Below are 18,617 nucleotides of genomic sequence, written 5' to 3'. Positions count from 1 at the left end.
GGGAGGATGGACCAACAAACGTCTTAAAGGCGCACTATGGCGAAAAATGTTAAAATTTTAAATATGTGCAAGCATAGACAAATAAGAAGTACATTTTTTCCAGAGCAAAATGAGCCATAAATGACTTTTCTCCTATGTTGCTGTCACTTACAGTAGGTAGTAGAAATCTGACAGAAGCGACAGATTTTGGACTAGTCCATCTCTTCATAGGTGATTCTCTGTCTTTATAAAGAGATTCCCTAAAAAGGATTTTAACAATGATGCTGGTCAGCTTCCCTGCTCGCTACACAGCTTTTTGGAAGTTGGACAGAGCAACTGCCATTCACTAAATGCTTTTGAAAATAACTAAATCCCTGAGATTCCCCCATAAAGAGATGGACGAGTCCAAAACCTGTAGCTTCTGTCAGATTTTTACTACCAACTGTAAGTGACAGCAACATAGGAGAAATGTAATTTATGGTTATTTTACTCTGGAAAAAAGTACTTCTTATTTGTATACGTTTGCACATATTTTATATTTTACAATTTTTCACCGTAGGGCCCCTTTAAACAGTGGTTCTACCTAAACTATCCCCAGAAGATTTGGAGCTATTGAATCACCTTTTTTTTACCCCAAATGAAGAAGCAAATGTCATTAAGCAAATAGCTTCCTGGACTAGATGACTTAACAAGTTATTTCTTTAAATTACTTCTGCCATAACTAACAGAGACTCTTGTCCTCTCTTTCCTCCGGCTGCAATGCCTTTCAATCTCTCAAATCTTTAATCACTCTCTTTTTGTATATGTTATAGTGTCCACCATTATAGTGCCTCTTGATTAGCACCTCCTTTAATATCCCCCCGTATAGTGCTTTCAAATATAGTGCCACCCTGTATAGTGTATTCTTTATTTTACCCCTATATCTAGTGCCACCATGTATAGAAGTCCCAAATAGTGTCCCCAATTTAAAGGGGCACTATGGCGAACAATTGTAAAATGTAAAATATGTGCAAACATAAACAAATAAGAAGTACGTTTTTTCCAGAGTAAAATGAACCATAAATTACTTTTCTCCTATGTTGCTGTCACTCACATAAGGTAGAAGAAATCTGACAGAAGCTACAGGTTTTGGACTAGTCCATCTCTTCATAGGGGATTCTCGGCAAGGCTTTTATTCTTTATAAAGATATTCCCTAAAAAGGATTTAAAGAGGAACTCCAGTGAAAATAACGTAATAAAAAAGTGCTTCATTTTTACAATAATTATATATAAATGTTTTAGTCAGTGTTTGCCCATTGTAAAATCTTTTAAATCCCTGATTTACATTCGGCCATTTATTACATGGTGACATTTTTACTGTTGGCAGGTGATGTAGCAGCTGCATGCTTTTTTTGCCGGTTGGAAACGGCTGTAAACAGCTATTTCCCACAATGCAACAAGGTTCACAAACAGGAAACTGCCAAGAGTACGTACTTTTCTTGTTTCTTGTGGGAGGGGTTTCACCACAATATCAGTCATACAGCGCCCCCTGATGGTCTGTTTGTGAAAAGGAATAGATTTCTCATGTAAAAGGGGGTATCAGCTACTGATTGGGATAAAGTTCAATTCTTGGTCAGAGTTTCTCTTTAAACAAAGATGCTGGTCAGCTTCCCTGCTTGCAACACAGTTTTTTGGCAGTTAGACAGAGCATCTGCCATTCACTAAGTGCTTTTGAAAATAAATAAATCCCTGAAAATCCCCCATGAAGAGATGGACTAGTCCAAAACTTGTCGCTTCTGTCAGCTTTCTAATACCTACTGTAAGTGACAGCAACATAGGAGAAAAGTAATTTATGGCTCATTTTACTCTGGAAAAAACGTACTTCTTATTTGTATATGTTTGCACATATTTTACATTTTCCAATTTTTCACCATAGTGACCCTTTAAAGTGCATGTTTTTGTGTCCCAAATTTAAAGTGCATGTTTATAGAGTCCCCAGTTAAAGCACTCCTACATATTACCTTCCATTTTAGTAATTCCAAAACATGTATGCCCCCTACACAGTGTTTCCTTAGTGCCTCATGTTTAGCCTGCCTCCATTCTCATTTATAGTAGCCCTTATGAAATGCCCCTAATAGTGACTCCTGTGTAGTGTTACTTTATAGTTGCCCTATGTAGTATCTTAACTATCCCCCATTACATTGGACGTTTCAGGATGCTGGAGTCTCAACTCCAGCTTACCTCCTCCTACATGTGTACTGGCTCCCTGGATGGTAGCATCATGGAGAAAGAGGCTGATTGGACATCAAGGAGGGCTTCTCTGACTAGTCCTATATTGATCCCTGTGTATAATTAGCGCAGGTGCACAGTATAGCAAGTACTTTGTGTTCAGTCATTTCTATTGATATTTATCTACATCTATCTCTGCTGGAGATTTAGATCAAGTCTCAGAAGTTGTAGATTTATCACCTTGGTAAATTAAGCGATCGTGTTTTTTTCACATTTTGACACACTGCTCAGCCACTCAATTTATGGGGTAAATGATTTGGCCTTCTTGTCAATTAAGCAGTGTGACGTCTTATGGTAAGTAGGGGGATGTGCAAATATATGTAATGCTTCCCTATTCATCTCAATTGAGACACAAGCTACTAGCAGCTAGGCATGACTCGATATACTGTATACAGAACAACACAGTAGCACACTACATCTGTGTTCTGCATCTGCTCGCCTGCTGCTTAGCAATCACGACTGCTATAAGCCAAGTGATGGCAATTTGCAATCCCTCAATTTAGGAAATCTCTCAGGCAGGGAACGCACTTGTCTTTCAGTTTTCGGCTTGCGTTTTTCTGCATGAATTTTCTGCACACCAAGTGTGTTTCTATGCAGGAAAATGTGCACGTTTTTTTTACAGCAGCTAATTTTATTGATAGAGAAAACTGACAAAATGTGCAGAATTATCATGCAGAATGTCAGTTTTTTCTGCGTGCAAAAAGCGCATTAAGTGTGAACTAGCCCATTGATTAACATCAGTTCTCAGTTTTTCTGTGCAGAAAACGTGCATGAAAACAGTCAAGTGTGTTCCCTGCCTGAAAGTCTCTCAGTAGTTTCTCTGAGGCAGGGGTCACACTTGTCTGCTTTCGTGTGCATTTTCTGCACAGAAAAGTGACTTCAACTGAGAACTCATGTTAATCAATGGGCTAGATCACATTTGAATGAAGATTTCACGCGCAGAAAAAAACTGGCATCTTGCGTAATTTGTCTGTTTTCTCTATAATTTACATTAGCTGCTGTAAGGCAGGGGTCACACTTGTCTTTCAGTTTTCTAAAAAGTGTAGAAAACTGAAAGACAAGTGTGACCCCGGCCTCAATTGGACTAAAATATACTCATGCTCACAGAAAACTATGAAACAAACAATGTTATGTGATGCATCACCTCTTCACCCCATGTAGAAAGTTTGATTTTATCATTCTCAGGTGGATACCAACGTGTGCTTCACTGTTTGTATCAGAGAAGGATAAATGGATACACTTAGTTCCCCAGAATGAAGATGATTCTACAGCCCAGGTGCAAGAGTTCTTTGCTAGCGTCTCCTCTCTGATGTCGCTGCAGCTGCGTGAAATGGTCATCAATTCTCTTCAGGACCTGCTTTCTTTTTTCAGTATACACAAGGTAATTGCAAGAAGGGACAATTATATGAGGTATGTTACCTGTTGAAATGGCACCAATCAAAGTACACAAACCAAAAGATTGCTGAATGTTGAATAGCGCAGCTGGATCTGTAACCTTGAATGTACCAGTGACTCATTCCACTCAGGCCCTTTTATCTCTTGTCTATAGTCATCTGATGACACCTCTCAATTCCTCTGCTTACAACTACATGTGTTTTTTGTTGTTTCTTTTTTCAAAGACATTATTTACAAAAGCGTTTGTGCAATTTTGGACTAGTAGTGAGAAAGAAAGTCGTGGAAAGATAAAAAAAGAAATGTGCCCAGAAAAACGAAATCATTCAAGGAATGCATTCTTTAAAGGGAACCCACGGTGAGGGATATATGGAGGCTGGCATGTTTATTTCCTTTTAAACAATGCACATTGCCTGGTTTTCCTTCTGATCCACTGATTCTAATATTTTTTAGCCATAGACTCTGAGCGAGCAAGCAGATCAGATGTTTTTACAAAAATCTGCCAAGATTAGCTGCATGCTTGTTTCAGGTGTGTGATTAAGACACTAATGATGCCAAAAAGATCAACAGGACTGCCAGGCAGCTGGTATTGTTTAAAAGGAAATAAATATGGCAGCCTCCATATGTCCCTCACCTGGGTTCCTTTTAAGCTTGTATGAAGAAGTGTGCCGTTTTGCGTTCAGCGCACATTTTTGTTTTTGGGTAATGCAGAAACTTCCACTTTTACTAAGGTTAAAGCTCTCTTCCCCATATAAGCCATATTAATTATAAGACATTTAGCAAAAAGTATTATAAGGAAGTACCCGTTTCTTCTCTGCAGCTTGTCATATAATGCACTGCAGTCTTCTGGCAAAACTGGTATTGGAAGTGATCTGATCCCATGACACAAGCAATCTGCCTAAATGGCACAAGCAATGACATGTTAATTCTGAGACATCCTATGCACCCAACATTATTGTGTTGCCATGGCTACAAGCAATCGTCAATTCAATGTATTACTAGCATTACAGTTACAAGTTACAACTAGCTATAGAATGGAATGGAAAGGTACCTTAAATTTCAATAACATTAAGTTACAAAATGACTTCTATAGCCCTGGTAGCAGCAAAATAATGTGGCCATAGACTGGATAGAGACTTCAGACAGTGGTTGGACTGACAGACTCTATCCTACTGATGGTAGGCTTAAAATCTATGTGCATCATAAGAGCAAAGCTTACATTTGTATTGTTGGCTTAAAGGACATCCGAGTTGAAAACTTTGGCCAAAAAAGAATCTGTACATACTTTAAATAGGCTATCCACACCAGGATCACTGTCTCTGTTTACCCCTGTCAGGCTCTGTTTCCACAAGTAGTCAGTGACCTTTGAGCTGTATATTCATCTCCTGCACATGTGCAGTTCGCTCTTGGACGCTGTTCTGGCTACGCTCCTTGCAGCTTTGTGATTGACCCTCCACTGCTGCCATGAGAGTAGTAACAGTTTTCTGGCACACCTTCCAAGATGGTCAAGGCATCCCATCCCTTCCATTGTTAGTCATGAATACAAAAAAAAGCTCAGTGACTTTGATAAGCAAAAAGTGGCGGGGTGTATGGCTACTGAAGACACCTTGGGGGGCTGGGACCCTTGCCATCAATACTTTTGGTGCTGAGGGAGAAAATTGTTGTGGAATAAAGAAGAGGAGATTGGTGGCCATCAGGAGCCTTACTGGGTAGAAAAGTATGGGGTCCTCTCCTCACAGGTTAATATTTTATTTAGCCTGAAGATACATTTTAACTACAAGGCAACAAAAACAGGAAAGCTATTCATGTACATTGTACACAAACATGGAAAGAAGGTTTTTGTTAACACACTGGATTTCTTTGTATCCACAAATCAATGGCTAGTGATGTTCAATTAATAGAAACTTCATTTGCACCGTAGGCAAGCTGCTGCTGTTTTTCTAGTTTGAAAGGAAATCTGCAGGTAGGCTGCTCTGCATTTCAGCAGTAGGTGCTGTGCAACCAGCATAGTCCAAGCTGTTGTAGATGTATGGTTCTACTTAACAGATGCTGTGTGTCATTGATAAAACTGTTCCTTTTAATTATCTCCATTGAAAGTGTTTGCTGTTACAAAATAATAGAATGTTGGTTCATTGACAGGCATCATGGGGTTCATTGTACTGGCCCAAAAGGAGCATGAAGGAAATTAGCATGTAGAAAGCAGAAAGGTCTCTTTATACCATATATACCAGAATGTGAATGCTTATTAACTGCAGTTATCCAAGACATCTAAACTGATAATGTTCAGGAACGCTAACAAGGCAATGGCTTGATCTTGACATTTTGGATGACCTACCTAGACAGACAGAAACTGATTTTTCTCTGCTTAAATTATTCTGTGGTGATTTATACTTCTCTTTTCTTGTCAGGATGGAAATGACTTTGGTGACACATATGATGACTTGAAGTTCTTTACTCCACAAATCCTCATCATCAAGCTAAGGGTGGAGGAACCCAAAATCGCGTTTGACCCTGTTTTGGAGGAATGTTGGAATTTAGTAAAGTACTGCTTTCAGGAGATTATTAAGAGTGCGGAAGGACTTCCAAAAGTATGTCAAATAATCACTTTATATCTTGTGTTGTACGTTTCTATATCTAGAAGTCTCTCACAGCTGTGATAAAGAGAAATCTGTGATAAACAGCGGAAAAGCCATGTTCTGGCAGCAAGGCGGCTGATTCCGCGTCTGATGCGGCGGTTTGTCCGCGTCAGCATGCGTCTGGTTTGTCTGGAGCTGGTGGTGCCCATGGGCAGAGTGGCGTGGGGGCCGCCGCATGTTCTGACGGCAAAGCGGCGGATTCTGCGTCCAGTGCGGCGGGTTCCCCGCAACAACATGCGTCTGGGTTAGCTGGACCTAGTAGTGCACACAGATGGAGAGCTACGCGCGCGCCGCTAGACAGGCTCTTTATACCAATAGGAGGAAGATCAGCTGATCAGGGCGGTCAGCTGATTTCTGCTTGGCTATTGATTGGTTGATGGGAGCTGGGTGGCGCTGCGGGGTGCTTTACTATATATATCTCTTGCTGTTCAGTTGCTGGTTGTCTGGCGTTGCGAATGCTTATGTGTTAGCACTCAGACCTTAGTCAGATCTCCAGTGTGGTGGACCCAGGAGGACCTGGGAATCCACACTTAGCCAGTTACTGTATATCATCTGTGTTATTCTCTAGCATAGTTACAGGGTGTTGAGATCACGGCCCTCACACCCCAGACTAGGAATACTGTATATCATCTGTGTTATTCTCTAGCATAGTTCCAGGGTGTTGAGATCACGGCCCTCACACCCCAGACTAGGAATACTGTGTACCATCTGTGTTATTCTCTAGCATAGTTCCAGGGTGTTGAGATCACGGCCCTCACACCCCAGACTAGGAATACTGTATACCATCTGTGTTATTCTCTAGCATAGTTCCAGGGTGTTGAGATCACGGACCTCACACCTCAGACTAGGCCTTGTTCTGATATCTGTTATGACCTGTAGCTTTCCTGACTATTCTTCTGATCTCTGATTTGGTACTTTGCATATCTGATACTCTGTTGCCGACCCGGCCTGTCTGACCTTCTGGCTGTCACCCTCCGCAGGGTGTCCAGCCTTTCCGCAGGGGTCCCCTGCTCTTCAGAGTGGACACTGCTCCTTGTCAGTCAGGGACTCCCTCTTCAGGTGTCCTTGACTGCAGTAGAGTCTTCTCTACTTATTGGACCACCTGCTACCCCGGTGGTCCAAAGGTTACTGTTGCACCAAAACACTTACACACTCCGGTGTCTAGAGGTTAGACATATTTGATTATTGGCGATTCTGCAGATCCCCAATAATCAGGTATATCTGTATTCTTGGGGATACTGCAGATCGCCAAGAATCAGATTCTCTCTCTGGTTGCTGTCACCTATTGTTACAGAACGCCAGACCCAAACAATATGGACGCATTTAGCACTCATCTGGACACACTCACACCTCGGTGGAAAATCTCATCAGAGTGATGGACGGTCAGCAGGCCCAGATCTCTGCCTTATCTGGGTCACTACAAGTCCTTCAGACAACTGTAAATTCAGTGCGATCCCCTCCAGTCACAGACTTGGGAATGTCTGTACCTGAAAAATTTTCTGGCCATAGATCTGACTTTCAGAATTTTAAGAATCGTGTCATGTCATATTTTGAATTGAGGCCTAATTTGTCAGGGACAGAGGCACAGAGCATTACTTTTATTAAGACTTTACTCTCAGGGGATGCTCAAACCTGGGTGTATAATTTACCAACAGGGCATAAAGCACTTAGGTCAGTTGAAGAGTTCTTCAAGTCCATGGCCATAATTTATGACGACCCAGACATTGCTTCTACCTCTGAGCGGAAACTAAAAACCTTGCGTCAAGGCAAGGATCCAGTGGAGGTTTATGCGGCTGAGTTCAGGAAGTGGTCAGTGTCGGCTAGGTGGGGGGCTTTTGCACTACTGGATTGTTTCTTATCAGGGTTATCAGACGCAGTTTCTGGACTGCTGTCGGGATACCCTGAACCTAAAACACTTGAGGAAGCAATCACTCTAGCAGTACGTGTTGATCGGTGGTTACGATACCAAAAGCAAACCCGTGGTAGGGACAGGGTTAGATATGTCTCTTATGCCACTTCTCCACCTGCCTCACCGCCACCTGAGCCAATGCAGATTGGTCACTCCAAATTAACTCGTTCAGAGAGAAATCGTAGGAAAACTGAGCAGCTTTGTCTATACTGTGCAGAGGAGGGTCATATAGTGCGGAATTGTCCCAAGAAGTCGGGAAACGCTGCCGCCTAGGTGTAGTCAGAGGTAATACCCTGGGCGCGCAGTCTTTACCTCTACATAACGATCGTCTGTTACTCCCTTGTTCGGTTATATGGGAGGGTCAGACTGCTTCCACGGAAGCCTTTATTGATTCTGGTTCAGCAGCTAATTTTATCGATTACGAGTTTGCAAAGAAATTGGGTATACCCATGCTTCCCTTGAATCAACCTATCTTAGTCACCGCAGTAGATGACTCTCCTCTGCAGAGTAAACGCCCCTTGTCCCGCACTCCTAATGTGCATATCAAGATTGGGGTATTACATGGGGAGAGTCTGCAATTTCTAGTCTTGCATATGGCAACCTCTACCGTCATTCTTGGCATGCCCTGGTTACAAATTCACTCACCTCAGATAGACTGGGGGTCAGGTCAGCTAACGAGCTGGTCATCCCATTGTTATCATCATTGTTTAGCGAAACTAACCATGGGTAATACCAACATTCAGGTTGAAGGTGTACCGAGACAATACGCAGAATTTGCAGATGTCTTTTGCCCAAAGTCTGCAGACAAACTTCCCCCTCATCGTGCCTTTGATTGTCCTATCGATCTGAGATCTGGTTGTATGCCGCCCAGGGGTCATCTTTATAACCTATCTGGGCCGGAGAAACTAGCTATGCAGGAATAAATCAGGGAAAACTTGGCGAAAGGATTCATACGTCCCTCTCATTCACCAGCAGGGGCAGGGGTTTTTTTTGTCAAGAAAAAGGACGGAGGTCTCTGCCCTTGTATTGATTACAGAGGGCTGAATAAGATCACTGTAAAAAAACGCTACCCTTTACCATTGATTGACGATTTGTTCACACAGGTGACCAACGCCAAGATTTTTTCCAAGCTAGATCTCAGGGGTGCATACAATCTGGTTCGCATCAGAGATGGTGACGAATGGAAGACGGCCTTTAACACACCCGATGGGCATTACGAATACTTGGTGATGCCCTTTGGGTTGTGTAATGCGCCGGCCGTCTTCCAGGAGTTAATTAATGAGGTGTTCAGGGAAGTGTTGGGGAAGTTTGTTCTGGTATACTTGGACGATATACTGATCTTTTCGTCCAATCTTGCTGAACATCGCAGGCATGTCAGATGGGTATTAGACAGGTTACGACAGAATCAGCTGTATGCCAAACTAGAGAAATGCCTCTTTGAGGTAGAGTCAGTAGCCTTCCTGGGTTACATCATCTCCACTTCTGGTCTTTCGATGGACCCAGGGAAGGTTTTCGCTGTCCTGGAGTGGCCTCAGCCTGTGGGGCTGAAGGCACTCCAGAGGTTCCTAGGGTTTGCCAATTACTACAAAAGGTTTATTAAGGGCTACTCTACCATCATCTCTCCTCTCACCAAAAAAGGGGCTGATACTCATCATTGGTCACCTGAGGCTCATACGGCCTTCTCGACTTTAAAGAAACTGTTTTGTTCTGCCCCAATACTTGTAGCTTTCCTGACTATTCTTCTGGTCTCTGATTTGGTACTTTGCATATCTGATACTCTGTTGCCGACCCGGCCTGTCTGACCTTCTGGCTGTCACCCTCCGCAGGGTGTCCAGCCTTTCCGCAGGGGTCCCCTTCTCTTCAGAGGGGACACTGCTCCTTGTCAGTCAGGGACTCCCTCTTCAGGTGTCCTTGACTGCAGTAGAGTCTTCTCTACTTATTGGACCACCTGCTACCCCGGTGGTCCAAAGGTTACTGTTGCACCAAAACACTTACACACTCAGGTGTCTAGAGGTTAGACATATTTGATTATTGGCGTTTCTGCAGATCCCCAATAATCAGGTATATCTGTATTCTTGGGGATACTGCAGATCGCCAAGAATCAGATTCTCTCTCTGGTTGCTGACACCTATCGTTACAAAATCCCACTTTTGTTGAGAAAAAAAAATCCATACAATTAAAATCCATGTGTTGCAAGGAATAATGGCAAAACATATTGTATCGTGTCTATATATAGATACAATGTAGAAATTCTATGGCAAAACCTATACATAATCGTGTCAATGTTTCCTACCGGCCTGTGGATTAGGATGAATGTGGGTTAAAATGTCTACTGGTCTTTTCTAATTACTCGTGCAGGAAGGAGTGACTTTATCGGCATTGTTACTCCAAACAGAATACTGCTGCCATGGCTGCAAATAAACTGTGATCTGATCTTACTACCAGTTTTGGAGATTCTTTGCTGTAATAATGGTAGGATCATTTCTAGCAACTTTAAATTACAAAACAGACTTGTGCAGCACCAGTCTATGTGTATAGCACTTTTGTAAGGAAAGTGAAATTTCCCATAAGGGATAAGAGCTGTCCACACCGCCCACATCTGTCACCCACATGTCACCCACATGTGGGTGACATGTGGGTGACATGTGGGAGAGGCAGGGAGGGCAGCGGGAGCCGGCGGGACTTAGCGTCCTGCACGGACCCGACAGAGCTCTGAGCTATATAGCTCAGAGCTCTCTAAGCATCTTTGAATTTGGGCTTCAAGGAACCCCATTGGTCCTTAGCAGACCAATGGGGTTCCTTCTGATTTGAAGGAACCCCATTGGTCTGCTAAGGACCAATGGGGCTCCTTGGAGCCCAAATTCAAAGATGCTTAGAGAGCTCTGAGCTATATAGCTCAGAGCTCTGTATGGTCCGTGCAGGACGCTAAGTCCCGCCGGCTCCCGCTGCCCTCCCCGCCTCTCCCACATGTCACCTACATGTCACCCACATGTGGGTGACATGTGGGTGACAGATGTGGGCGGGGTGGACAGCGGGAGCCGGCGGGGACTTATCGTCCTGCAAGGACGCGTAAGTGTATGCGGCGGCTGAGCGGCGAGTGACGTCGGGTGCAGCGTAGTTACAATGTAACAAAGTTGTTACATTGTAATAACTTTGTTACATTGTAACTGATAGAACATTTCCGAGGCTATTGCGAGGGATCATTTATTTAAAGGGACAGGTAAGTATTAATGGTTAATTAAGAATATTAAAGGACTTTTTTCGTGGTTACGTTTTTTGTTCAATTAAAATACTTTTTCTAAGTGTTTGTGTGTTTATTTACTTTTAACTCTTAAAGGAAATGGGTAAGGGGTACAAGTACCCCTATACTCGTTTCTCCTGGGAGGGGGAGTGGGCATCTGGGGGACCCCTTTTTAAAGGGGACTCCCAGATGCCACCATGAACCCCTTCCCCCCCCAGGAAATCGCGGCCTCCACCTCCACCGCCCATCGGAGGTGGAGAAGAGCCCCTTGTCCTTGGATTGGACAAGGGCTCGGAGGGGGAGGGGAAAGCTTGGCTGCCCCTCCCCTTCCGAGACCCCCCAATCCATGGACCATGTGGGCTGGTATAGTCAGGGTGCGGAGCCCCACGCGCCCGGTGCTCCGCATTCTGGCTATCCCAGCCTGCATGGGGGACAAGGGGTTAAAGAGGTCTGGGAGGGGGCACCCCACGTCGGTTTTTTTTATATTTCCCACACTCAGAACGAAGTAAGTAAAACTCTTCCCACTTGGGGGAATCTATGAAAATAATACACTATTGTTACCTGTGCAAAAAAAACTGACATTTTCCGCATTTAAAAGACATTTTTCCCCTTGAAACTTAAAAATCGATTTTCTCAAAAACTATAAGGTCTTTTTGGAAATGTTTTTTCCCTCTTATTCCCACTGATCCCCTTAATATACCCTGGGAATTTGGTGTTCCTAAATTTTAAGCAGGCTTTGCTATTAACCGTTAAAGTCGGCGGGTTTTTAAATGTATACATTTTTCCTTTGAAACTTTAAAATCAATTTTCTGAAAAACTATAAGGTCTTTTTGAAAAAAAAATTTTTCCTCTTATTCCTTCTGATCTCCTTAATATATTTTTCAAATTTAAGGCTCTTAGCAATTAAGGGGGCTTTGCTATTAACCCTTAAAGTCGGCGGCTACCTAGCATTGATCCATGCGTCAACTTTTCCGCTTGGGAGCATTGCCTTACGCATTAATTGCTAGTAGGAAAATTACGCGTAAGACTGTTCCGTAACAACCAGCATTACGGTATTCTTACGCGTAATTGCGTAAGGACCATGCGTAATTACAGACATGAAACGTAGATAAATGTGTACGCCGTAACCGTAATTCCGTAATGCGTAATAGCGTAAAATTACGCGTAATGATCCGTAAGCGTAGTTTTTTCCATTACGCCCAGCACTACTGTGTAGTGATGTAGAGGGAAAGGAAACCAGCTGATTCAGCCGGCTTATCTGCATAATCCATGTGCTGAAACTCGCATAGCATGCGTTTCTATGCATTGCTATTTGTTTTAATTACTCCCAACGAGCTGAAATGCAATACCCTGTTGTAGTGTGAATGATAAATTGAAAGTCTATGGACTTTCATGTTACCACGTTTATCGCACACTATGTGCAGTGCGTCAAAACTCACTGCAACTCACATAGGGGTTGATTCACTAAAGCGTCATAACTGCTATCACAGCAGTTATCATGAGATCTGTTGCGCACTGGGGGTTTGCGCGTGCAAAACATTACTCCGCGTGATAAACAAATTTGTTTATCACACGGAGTAATGTTTTGTGTGCACAATTTGCCACGCGCGGAAGATCTCATGATAACTGCTGTGATAGCAGTTATCATGCTTTTGTGAATCAAGCCCTTGGGTGATTGAGCCCAGTGGCCCCTTTTTGTTATAGTTTCCCCCCTGTGATAATGCAAACATTGTAAATTGAATTCATGGAAAAATCAAACTGAAATGTTGGAGCAACCTTATCGCTGGGCTGAATTTTACAATTAAAGCGGACCCAAACCAAACATTTTTTTAATTAAAAATATTTAGTTGCAACACTCGGACACATAGAAAGATAAATAAACACTCCTTCAAGCCTATGAGCATTTCAGTGCATGCTTTTCACCCTTCTCTTTTCATAGCTAGGGTTATACTGGGGGCAGCCATTAGCAATTCCTCCATTGCTGGACACCATCTACTCCACCAGTTTGCCGGAAAAATGCCGGCAATTTGAAAGCAAGGGAGGGGTTCCTCCGATAAATGTAAAATATTTTATATTTGTCATCATGCAGCTGAAAAAAGGCTGCTATTTATTATTATAATTTAGAAAATAGATTTTATTTCTGAAATCTTGTATTTTTAATTTGGGTCCACTTTAATAGACTTTTTTTTTTATAAAAAAAGAATTACCTGGTGACAACTCTAACTCCTTCACAAACGGAACAGGAAACCCAGATTATGAAGAACCATGTCAGGATTTGCCCTTTGCAAACACAAGTTATCTAACAGCAGATGCAGTCTTTTCTGCACCAAGTTTTGCCTTCCCCTTCCGTGCCAACACTACTAACACCAAGAACCAGCACAGCATTGTGTTAAAAGGAATCAGAAAAAAAACCTTTATTGTAGACAGAAGCAGAAGAATAAAATGCACAGTCAAATATCACTTTATATAATATGGCTTTGTTTAAGGACATATGCTTGGTTTTATGCTTGCTACTAATAGAAATCTACAGTATAACGCAGCAGCTGTTTAGGCAAAAAAACATTCTGAACACCTGCTGGCCGACTGCAACAAGAAAGATAATAAGAGCTGTAGGTGGATGACAAACCAGTGACTGGGGACCACAACAGGAAAATTTCAGCACATTTCCTCCTTTATGCTGGGTAATATACACTCTGCTGCTAGATGCGGAAGCACGTTCTGTACCTATGTGAAAATATCAGCATGTGACTGCGCATTATGATTTTGGGGCTAGATGAAAAAAAGAGTCACCTGGGAGAAATGACCAAATAAATGAGGATTACAAGTATGATCAGCATCTTGTGCTGTATTCATTTAAGCACAGACCAGTATAGCAGACATTTGGGTATGGGATAACTTTGGAAATAGGCCGAGCTCATTTCTCAAGGAGGAGATACCTACTAGAATATCACTAATGACTCTTGAGAAATGTTATCAATGCATCTGCATGCTTGTAGTAGAGACAGGTTCTTATAGAATTGTAATGCAAAGTGTGCCAAAACCAGTTTCAGAAATAAGTTATATGAGACACTTCTCATTTCTTACACTATAAAGTAGAGCATATCACAATACAACCTTACTTACAAGGTCACAGGTGGCGAGATTAAAAAATCTCTACTTGTGTGCACCTGTGAATCAGGGAGGCTTCTCACCGTTATGTTCTCAGGGACATTGCTAGGATCCTGAAAAATCTGGGGCACCCCTGGGCACCAGAAAAGTATGAATGTGTGGCTCGAGTCATAATAATAACATTAATCATATAATAATAAGATCTACATAAGCATAGCAGTGATGTAATTCAAAAACAGTGGGCCTGTTCAGCAAAACTTTGGATGAAGTCCTCCCCACTTTAATAAAATTTGCTTGAACGAATCATTTGAAAAATCAAACCAATATCAATCATTTTTATTGATGTTGATTGCATTGTGTACGGCCACCTTAACACTAACCACCCCTCACCTTTGCCTAAAGGTCGCCATGCAATCAAATCAATAATTTTTCCTGTTCTTAGGCATAAGTGTGTGTGTGTGTGTGTGTGTGTGTGTGTGTGTGTGTGTGTGTGTGTGTGTGTGTGTGTGTGTGTGTGTGTGTGTGTGTGTGTGTGTGTGCGGGTGGGGGGGGGGGTGTTAGGCATAGGTGTGGGGGTTTAGTTTTAGGCATAGGCGGGGGAGTTAGTGTGGGGCATAGGTAGGGGGTTTAGGTTAGGGTTAGGCATAGGGGCAGGGGCAGATTACTAGGCAAAGGTGAGGGGAGGTTCATGTTAGGTATAGGTGGGGGGTTAATGTTAGGCATAGGTAAGGGAGGATTAATGCTAGGCTTAGGTGGGGGGGATAGTGTTAGGCATTAGTGGGGGCTAGTGTTAGCCGTAGGTGGGAGGTTAATGTTAGGCATAGGTAGGGGAGTGTTATTGTGAGAGATCAGTAATTGTTATATGCTAACATCAGTAATTGTTATATGCTATTTTGTAATAATATGTTCTTGATTAATAGTAATTCATAATATCTTTCCCATCTCACCCGCTTAATCAATAGAAAACCGAATCCGGGCACCAATAGGTTGCGATGCAATCACCGTGCTTTTATTTCTTCCTCAAATCACATGCAGACGATGGCAACAAGAGCAGCCTAACAGCCGTTTCATGAGTTACACTCACCTTCTCAATGACCAAACAACAATAAAAGTGGGCACGAACATACTACAGGCTTAAATAGTAAAAAGAAGTGTTCACACAGGGGACTTACCTGCATAATCCAACCCACTACCAAGCAGAACGCTGAATTGAGAGCGCTGCCCCGATGCCGCCCAACTTGCGCCAAAAAGAAGGTCCCATGGGATTACCCATGAAGCGGTGTTGCCAACAGCCAATCGCGTTGCTTCATTCCCGACAACTTCCTGTAGAGCAATATTGATAAATCTGCCGCACAGATCGTAATTCCACTAGTAAACCTCACTTAATGTGAGGGAAGGCAGGACCAATATCAATCGATCAGCACAAAATTCAAGGACCGCCACTCATCTACTAGTATTCACTTTATTGTATCAAGGTTAAAATTAACAACAACGGACCCTCCAACACCTCCCACCTATTAAAACCCTCAAAACCCACACTGGAATTCAAAGGAGCGCTCCTGGTCACAACCATACTCAAAACACCCACATTCATCCACCAAGGATTGATCAATCCACTAACTAGATGAAATGGAGGCTGATATATTGATTTTCAGTCTGCGGTGGCTCAGTCTACTTCAAAAATTCACTCCGGAGTAAGATTTCCAGATAGCTAATCCTGCAGTATGGATGCACAGTCCAGAGTTTTAATCTTCAATAACTGCAACATACTTCTGCATAGCCGTGTCTTTTAACACTTCCTTATGTGAATATAAGTATACAGTCCCTCTTCTGAACACCATGCCATCATATTACAACCTGGCTTCCGCTCGGCTGGATGATTTCCAAAACAAAGTTTCCCTTCAGCATAAAGGTATTACCTTCTCGCCGCCGATTCTAATGGCAAGGACTTCCTTCTGCGGCGTCCCGCAGTGTACAGGTACCTGTATTCGTGACTGTTTGCCGGCTGACCGTGTATCACGCATCCCTTCGTATGGACGCCAGTGCTGCTCCTCGTGTCCAGCGTGTAGGCCACGCCCACATACGCGTTACGCCCACCAACGTGAGCTTCGTCAGTGTGATGACGCTGTGGCTGGGTGATTGTGGGAACACCCTCTTCCTTTTAAAAAACATGAATGTCCTATATCCACGCCTCTCTTTGGGTTCACTTTGATTCTGCGCTCTAGATGTTTTTTGCGTTTCAGTTTCACATACTTTGAATTTAAGGAGGTATAGTCCATATTTATTCAAATAGAGCCCCATAGGTTTTTTGTTAATCAATGCCTCATGTCACTGTCTCTCATATGCACAGGATTTATTACTGTTAATAGTAAGATTGTTTTCATACCCCTTTCTTTAATAATTCTGTCATTATACCAGAATCATCACTCTTCCACGTATGTGTGAGGCTATCTTTCGCCCATCGATTTTTTCTTCCTCCACACCCATAATCTACAATTTTCAGTCATATATCCTTCTTGCATACTACAATATAGTTTTTTCTCATATCCTGTTTGTACCTCTCTTTACTGTTCTCACTCAGACATTGGCATCACACTTGTCTACACTTCCCAGCATCCCTGCAATCCAGACTTGTCTTTGTATGCCAATCAACCTCCGCCAATCCCACTATTCATAGATAGGGGTAAACTTAAGACAGGTCTGGCTTAATCAAAGACCAAACCTACCCATATTCTTTCAAAAAATGATGAACCAGGTTTAATTCTGAATTTAATCCTCGTGGGATCAGTGTTCCCAAAGTATAAATCCACCTACTCTCTATCTGGTACAATAATTTTTCAAAGTCCCCACCCCTTGTGCCTCTTTTTGGTTTAATTATGCATTTGTACCTTAGACAGTCTGGATTACTATCATGGAATATTGCGAAATGTGTACCCAATGGGCTTTTTTCATCAGCAGCAGTTATATTACCTACATGCTCACCAATTCTCTCTTTTATCTTTCTTTTTGTTTTCCCTATATACTTCAGTCCACATGGGCAGGTAATCATGTAAATTACACCTTCTGAATTGCAGTTTACAAAATTTCTGATATCATACTTTTTGTTCCCCTTTGCATTCTCAAACTCATTTGTTTTTTCTACTAGCCTGCAATACCTGCAGGATCCACATGGGAACATCCCATTTGGGATGGGGCCTAAAAATCCCCTTCCCCAATTGGGATCAATACTTTTAGAGTGAACCTCAGCCCTCACCAAAGTGTCCTTAAGATTTGGGGCCCTCCGTGGGGTCAGCAACGGATATGGACCCACAATCTTCAACAGATCTGGGTCCAGACTTAGCACATGCCAGTGCTTTTCAAGCACCTTCCTGAGTTGGGGCCAGTGAGACCCATATGTGGTTATGAATCTCACTTTCCCCTGCCCATCATTTTTTCTTTTTTGTTTCTTTCTCAGAACGTCGTCACGGTTAATTGCACCAACACGCTCTCTGGCATTGTCTAGAACCTGTTCAGGATATCCACGTTTCCTAAACCGTTCACACATTTTATTTACTTCTAGCCCAAACTCTTCCTCTTCCGAGCAATTTCGGCGTACCCTCACGAGCTGTCCATAGGGGATACCCCACTTTTGACTCCTTGGGTGAAAGCTTGAGGCATGAAGATATGTGTTTCCTGCCGTATCTTTTCTGAAAACAGTTGTCTGTAGTCTTCTATCTTTCTTCCTTATCATCACATCTAAAAAAGATAACCTCTCACTTTCTATACTGTATGTTACTCTTAAATTTCTGGAGTTTACATTTAAATCCTCCAGAAATATCTCCAGATTTTTCCTTGGTCCCCTCCAGACAAGGAAGACGTCGTCTATGTGAGGGTTTTAATAGGTGGGGGCTGTTGGAGGGTCCGTTGTTGTTAATTTTAACCTTGATACAATAAAGTGAATACTAGTAGATGAGTGGCGGTCCTTGAATTTTGTGCTGAACTTCCTGTAGAGCGGTATCAACAGGAAGGAATGCACGTCAGCTTGGTTAAGTAGCCATGGCTGCATGCTCCTCTACAGGAAGTCCCCTGTGTAAACCAAGATACA

General features: G+C 42.6%; 1 protein-coding gene across 1 annotated transcript in view; it reads left to right on the top strand.

Moving 5' to 3' along the window:
* Window positions 1-18,617, top strand: part of DNAH3 (dynein axonemal heavy chain 3) — a 329,266-nt gene that overhangs the window by 232,032 nt on the left and 78,617 nt on the right. Inside the window, exons 9-10 of the mRNA XM_068244819.1 lie at window positions 3,433-3,628; window positions 6,048-6,227. Coding sequence (XP_068100920.1) covers window positions 3,433-3,628; window positions 6,048-6,227 — 376 coding nt within the window. The remainder of the gene's footprint in view (window positions 1-3,432; window positions 3,629-6,047; window positions 6,228-18,617) is intronic.

This window comes from Hyperolius riggenbachi, chromosome 7 (assembly GCF_040937935.1).
Source record: "Hyperolius riggenbachi isolate aHypRig1 chromosome 7, aHypRig1.pri, whole genome shotgun sequence".
Lineage (NCBI taxonomy): Eukaryota > Metazoa > Chordata > Amphibia > Anura > Hyperoliidae > Hyperolius > Hyperolius riggenbachi.
Note: the sequence above shows the minus strand (reverse complement) of the source record. Positions and strands in the feature narration are given on the sequence as shown.